At 56.4% G+C, this 6,080-nt stretch overlaps 1 protein-coding gene across 3 annotated transcripts in view; it reads right to left on the reverse strand.

Moving 5' to 3' along the window:
• Positions 1 to 6,080, reverse strand: part of MYH14 (myosin heavy chain 14) — a 107,884-nt gene that overhangs the window by 60,911 nt on the left and 40,893 nt on the right. For all 3 annotated transcript variants that reach the window (XM_006160113.2, XM_014592265.1, XM_014592264.1), the window contains 3 exons: positions 5,670 to 5,765; positions 1,888 to 2,006; positions 366 to 518 (listed from right to left, as the gene is read on the reverse strand). In XM_006160113.2, coding sequence (XP_006160175.1) covers positions 366 to 518; positions 1,888 to 2,006; positions 5,670 to 5,765 — 368 coding nt within the window. The remainder of the gene's footprint in view (positions 1 to 365; positions 519 to 1,887; positions 2,007 to 5,669; positions 5,766 to 6,080) is intronic.

Here is a 6,080-nt window from a genome sequence, read left to right on the forward strand (position 1 = left end):
GCACAGGGCAGGGGACACCTGGGGAGGGGAAGATCCAGGAATGGGGGGAGAAAGAGAGGGAGAGATCCAGGGAGTGGAAGATCCAGGGAGAGGGGGTGAGACAGAAATGGAGAGACCCAGAGAAGGGGAGACACACAGAGGGTGAAGGCCCAGGGAGGGGGAAACAGAGAGGGGAGAACCCAGAGAGGGGAGAGACACAGAGGGAACAGAGACCCAGAGAGGGGAGAGACACGGAGATAGAGAAAGACCCAGAGAGGGGGAAAAAAAGAGAGGGAACAGAGGTACAGAGGGAAGAGACCCAGAGAGAGAACAGGGCCCACGTGGGCACTGGAGCCCTGACTGCCCATCCTGGCACAGGGGCAGACCTGGAAGATCTCGAAGCCTGCGATGTCCAGGATGCCCAGGAAGGAGGCGCCCTGGCGGGGGCTGCGGTCCAGAGCTCGGTTGAGGCGCAGCACCAGCCAGCGGAAGAGGCGCTCGTAGGTGGCCTTGGCCAGGGCCTCCAGCGCAAAGTCCGCCTGCGGGAGGGCACGATCAGGATCGGCCGCACCTCGGCTGGCAGGAGTCGCCGGGTGTGGACAGGGCGGGGAGGGAGGGTCGGAGCATGGACCCCTCACAGTCTACCGTGCGGAGGCTTCACTGGAAAGGTCACGGACAGTGAGCACAGGGACAGATGGCGATCTTGAAGCCCCACTGTGTGCAGATACCGTGCGAGCTCCCCAAAGCCCACAGCTGCCAGCCCATTTCCACAGCACAGTGGCTAACAGAGTCTACTCCAGAGCCAGCTCTACCACTGAGAGGCTGTGTGACCCCAGGCGTCAGAATAACCTCTCTGTGGGAACCAGCAGTTAGCGTAATGGCTGTGTCACTGGACTCCCACGTAGTCGACCGCGGTTCATATCCTGGACCCGGTGGCTTAGAACTCACGCCGGGCGCGTGTGTGTGCGTGCCCAAGATCCCGAGAGGAGAATGGAGGAGAAGGGATTACGTCGTGGCCATCCCCCCTGGGGGGTGATTTCTCGCTTTCTGTCTCTATGTCTCTCTCTGTCTGGCGAGCGGATGCGCCCTATAGCAAAAACCTCTAAAAAAAAAAAAAAAAAAAAAAAAACCTCTCTGTGCCTCAGTTCCTTCATCTGCAAAATGGGGACAAACAGAAGTACCCAAGCTGAGAGTGGAACCGGGGTCAGTGTGACTAACTCGCCCTCCACGGCGTGGGCTTCATCCTGGCACTGTGATGGCAGCCCGCGTGGGCCAGTACAAGCCTCTGTCCAAAGCTGCACTCACAACCTCCCCGGCTGTGCCCACACTTCCCCACCCTCTGCCACCACCCTGCGCTGGGTGCCCCTGCCGCCTGCACAGCCTCTACTGGTGCCCGGCCCATCTCCACGCAGCAGCCAAGGGACTCTGCAGAAAAGTCACCGAGCCCAGCCGTCCCTGGCTCAAAACCTGAATGCCACTCACTTCACTCCTCATCGTGGTCCCAAAGGCCTCGTGTGATCTGGCCCTGCTCACATCTCTGAGAGCCTTCAGCCACCCTGCCCCTCAGTCCCCAGCCTCGCGGACCTCAAAGCTCCCTCTCACCAAGCCAGCCCAGCCCGGGGCCTCTCCACTCGCTGTCCCCGGCCAGTCTTCCACCTTCGGACCTTCCTCCCCGGCCCCGACCGCCCAGACCCCTTCATGGAAGGCATCGCAGTCCACAGGCCCTGCTTGTTCATCTTTGCTCCATCACTTCCCTGCGCAGCCCGAGCGCCACGGCCGGCTTTGCCTCGGTTACTGCACTGACTCCCCACCCAGGCCGGAGCCAGGACCCAGGCGGGCCGTCAGCAAGTGTGCGCAGGGCAGAGCGCGAGGAGAGCCGGGCAGGGCGCCGCGCCTGCCCGTGCCTACCTGCTCCTTGGTCTGGGCCTTCTGCACGTAGTCCCGGCCAACTTTGATGCGGGGGGTCAGCAGGGCTCGGGAGAAATCGGTCACCCCCAGCCCCAGGAGGCGGCAGAGCTTCTGTGCAGCTGAGGGCGAGAGGGTGAGAGCTGATGAGCACCGGGAGTCATGCTGGCGCGGAGTGGGGGACGGGACACCCCCACCAGAGGCCCTAGGAAAACTAGGAATGAGGGTGTTCTCCAGCCCGACGCTTCTCTTTCCAGGAACCATGGCTGGCAAGCACGATCCTGGATGTGAGCGAAGACGACACAAGGATGTTCGTCACTGATGCTCACAGCAAAGCCAGGAAACAGCCCGAGTGCCCACCACGGGGATGGGCTGGCGGCGTGGGACTGGCCGTTAGCACGCAAGCTTTGCAGTCACTAAGATTACACCGGGAACTCACCACACAGTACCCACAAGATGTGTGCATTCGTGACATGTACGCTTCATTTCAAAGAACAGAGGAAACACGAGCAGGTCGGCCACCGGCTAGTGAACGCAGGCTGAAGTGCATGGGTGTGTGTGTGAACTGCCCTGGTGTCTGCAACTTGGAAGCTGGAAACGCACCCAGGGAGGAGACGGAGGGAACGTGCAAAACAGAGCAAGGGCAGGGAATGTCTGTGATGGGGTCTGGCAGTGGGGATCTGGGTGCTCATCGTAAAATGTTCCAACTTTCTTTTTTAGACTTTTGTAATAGGACACGTGTGCTCACTGGAGAGAGAAAGAGAGAGATCGTGAGAGGGAAAGTGAGAGATCTCCCCCGGGGGGATGGCCATGCTGCAGTCCCTTCATTCTCCTCCCAGGACTTTGGGCATGCACATACACGTGCCAGGTCCAGGACTCGAACCGTGGCCATGCGTGTGGGAGTCCAGCACTCTAACTACCACACCACCTGCTGGTCCCTTCAACTTTTGTGTTTGAAAACTTCATAATAAAATGTTGAGGGTTAGCTAAGTGGTGTGGTGGTTAAGGCAGATGGGTTCCACGTGGCCAACTCTGTGGTTCAAGTCCCGGACTCGGTGACTTGAAAATCATGTTGGGCGCATGTATGTGACTGAAACCCTGACAGGAGAATGGAAAAGACGGGATTGCAGTGGGCGCTTTCCCACTCTCCCGCTCTCTGTGTCTCTCCGGCAAGTACATGCACCTCTGGCAAAATGTAATAAAATAAGCGATGAGGGTAAAAACGATGGGAATGAGATTCACTGAGAGTGAATCACAAAACAGACATAGTTTGTAACCTGCTTGAGCACGTGTGCACTCGCCAGAGAGGAAGTGAGAGGCACTCCTAACAGGACACAATCGCACTGCAATCCTCCCCCTCCATCTCTCCTTTCGGGGTTCTGGGCATATACACACATACACCCAGTGTAGGTTTAAAGCTGCCAGGTCCAGGACTTGAACCACACGGTCGGCCATGTGGCATTCAGTCTCCTTAACCACATCACTGGCTGGTCCGAAATAAATATTTAAAAATTGACTGCTCTTGGGACCAACAGATGGCATAATGATTATGTCTCTGGACTCCCACGTAATTGACTACGGTTCAAGTCCTGGACCCATGAGCTTAAAATTCACACTGGGCACATGTGCTCACCAGAGAAAGCCAGAGAGAAACAGTCAGACAGACAGAGAGAAAGCAGCTGCCAGGTCAGGACTGAATCATGGTCAGAGATGTGGGAATCCAGCACTTTAACCACATCATCTGCTGGTCCTTGTACTTCAACATTTTTACAAAATAATATTGGGGGGAAATTATATTGGGAAGTATTTAATGAAACAAATTATGAAAGACATCAAAAAAAAAAAAAAAAAAAGCTCTCAGAACCAGCAGGTGGTATGGTGGTTAAGGCAATGAACTTCCAAAGGGCTGATCATGGTTCGAGTCCTGGACCCGGTGGCTTAAACTCACGCCGGGTGCGTGTACATGCATGCCCAAAACCCTGAGTGGAGAACGGAGAAGTGATTACAGAGTGGCCATCCCCACTAGGGGGTGATTTCTCACTTTCCCTCTCTTCTTTGTCCTTCCAGTGAGCACATGTGTCCTGTGGCAAGAAAGCAAGAAAGCAAGACAGCTGTCAAGCCACAAGCCATCGGGGAGCGCATCGTATTTCGTAGGGACGGCACAGAGAAGTGCCTGTACGCCCAAGTGTTAAGGTGTTTCTGCAGAAGACAGCGAGGCCTTGCGGGCAGGTGTGTTTCCACCTTCTACTCTGAATTACGATGGAGACAGAGCACGTGGCCAAGCACCTATCACTTCCGTCATGGAAAAACATTGCTACAAGTAGCTCCAGCAGAAAAGCAGGAAAGAAACACGCCTGGAAGGGAGTACAGCACCGTGTGTCCGGAACGCTTCTGAAAGGGGAGGGGCGGGAGTGCGCTCTCTTCTCCTGTGTAGATGTGCAACGGTAATTCCTAATTCTTTTTTTTTTTTTTTTTTACTTATTTCTTCCCCAGAGAAACAGAGAGAGAGGCATCCCAACAGAGCCGTCCCAACACGATCCTGCCCCAGCCTGGGCTGGCAGCTCCCAGGCACGTGCGTGCCGGCCTGGCATACACATGGGGAGTCGGACACCAGCCCAGAACGCCACCCTGTGGGTCTGGCATGGCAGTGCCTTGATGACGGCTGTGCCACTGAGGCTGGTGCTGCCTCTAATTCTCACGGTGACGGCCATTATATGGGAAACAGCAGTACGGACAAAGACGGGTCCCGAGGGCCAGCCATGGTGGCTCACTGGTAACGAGCTGCCCTGCGATGCCGGGTCCACGTGGAAGACTGAGGTCTGGTCCCGGGTTGACACGTATGTGCTGGATGCTCACACATGTGCCCGTGATCCTGGCTAGGGGAAGGATCGTGGCATGAAACTGCTGAGGGTGCCTCCTGCCTCTCCCTCTCCCGCAATCTCTCTGTCTCATTCAGAAGAAATAAATAAAAAACACTTAGAATGAAATGAGCCCATAGGACTTTCTGATCAGGACATAAAGCTCTTCCTACCTCCAAGGAAGGGCATGTGCCACGATTCTGTTCCCGTGACAACTTACAGCCACACAACATGGGCGCAGAGCCGAGCCTGGAGAAGGCCTGCGTGTGCCGAGGCCCCCTGGGAGATGAGCGGCCATCTTCTCCCTTCCTCACTCTGCCTCGCCAGCATCCCCCGTAAGCCTGGACTACGTCATAACAATAAAGAAGCATGACTATTTCCACTGCGGATTTTAAAAAGGAATACTGGCTATAATTCCACCTTGGAAAGGCAAAAAGAGCATATTTAGGTAGAGCCCGAGGCTGGGAGAGCAGACAGAGTGCTGCTGCAGTCCTGGAGGGCTGCATGGTGGGGCGCGCTCGCCCTCGGTGCGGTACCTGCCGCCCTCGGCAGTGCTGGCGCTCTTCAGAGGCAGGGAGAGCGCCGATGTGCGGTGGTAACTGCGATGCCCGCAGGCTCGCCCCCGTGGGGCGGTCGTGGACTCCCGTTTGGAGACCCCTGAATGTACCAGCACACGTGTGCCCGCCGTCTAGAGCTGCTGACGGCGGAGGACAGCGTTGGTACCCTGTGGGGGGCGCTGTCGCTTCCTCTCACATAAGACACATAGAACACATTAAAACTTTATAAAAACGTTAAAAATAAAGAGAATCAGGAAAAGCACGGCGGACGTTATTTTGGCATGCACTCAGCAAAGGGCAGGAGTCAGCGTGGGCTGGGGCGGGGGCAGGGCGGGCCAGGGGTTGGGGTGAGCCCGTGGGGCGGCAGTACCTGTGTTGTCGGGCATGGTGGCTTGATCGGTGTTCCGCTCCCTCTTCAGGACAACGTTGCCGAACTGGAGCACCGCCGAGACCGTCCGCAGCATGGCTGAGAGGGCAGGCAAAGGGTCACATGTGGGGTGGTCCTGACCCGCCTTTTCAGGAGGCAACTTAAAAACCCCAAGGTGGTGGGGCCGGCAGGTGGCATAGTGATTAAAGGCACTGGATTCCTACGTGGCCAACTGCGGGTTAGAGTCCAGACCTGGCCACTTGCCTTCTCGCTTTCCCTTTCTCTCTCTCTCTCTCTCACTGTCTCTCTCTCTTTCTCTCTGGTCAAAATTTTTTTTGGAGAGGTTTTTTTTTTTTCGCTATAGGGTGCGTGCGCTTGCCAGACAGACAGAGAGAGACATAGAGACAGAAAGCG

This window comes from Tupaia chinensis, unplaced genomic scaffold (assembly GCF_000334495.1).
Source record: "Tupaia chinensis unplaced genomic scaffold, TupChi_1.0 Scaffold000673_1, whole genome shotgun sequence".
NCBI lineage: Eukaryota > Metazoa > Chordata > Mammalia > Scandentia > Tupaiidae > Tupaia > Tupaia belangeri.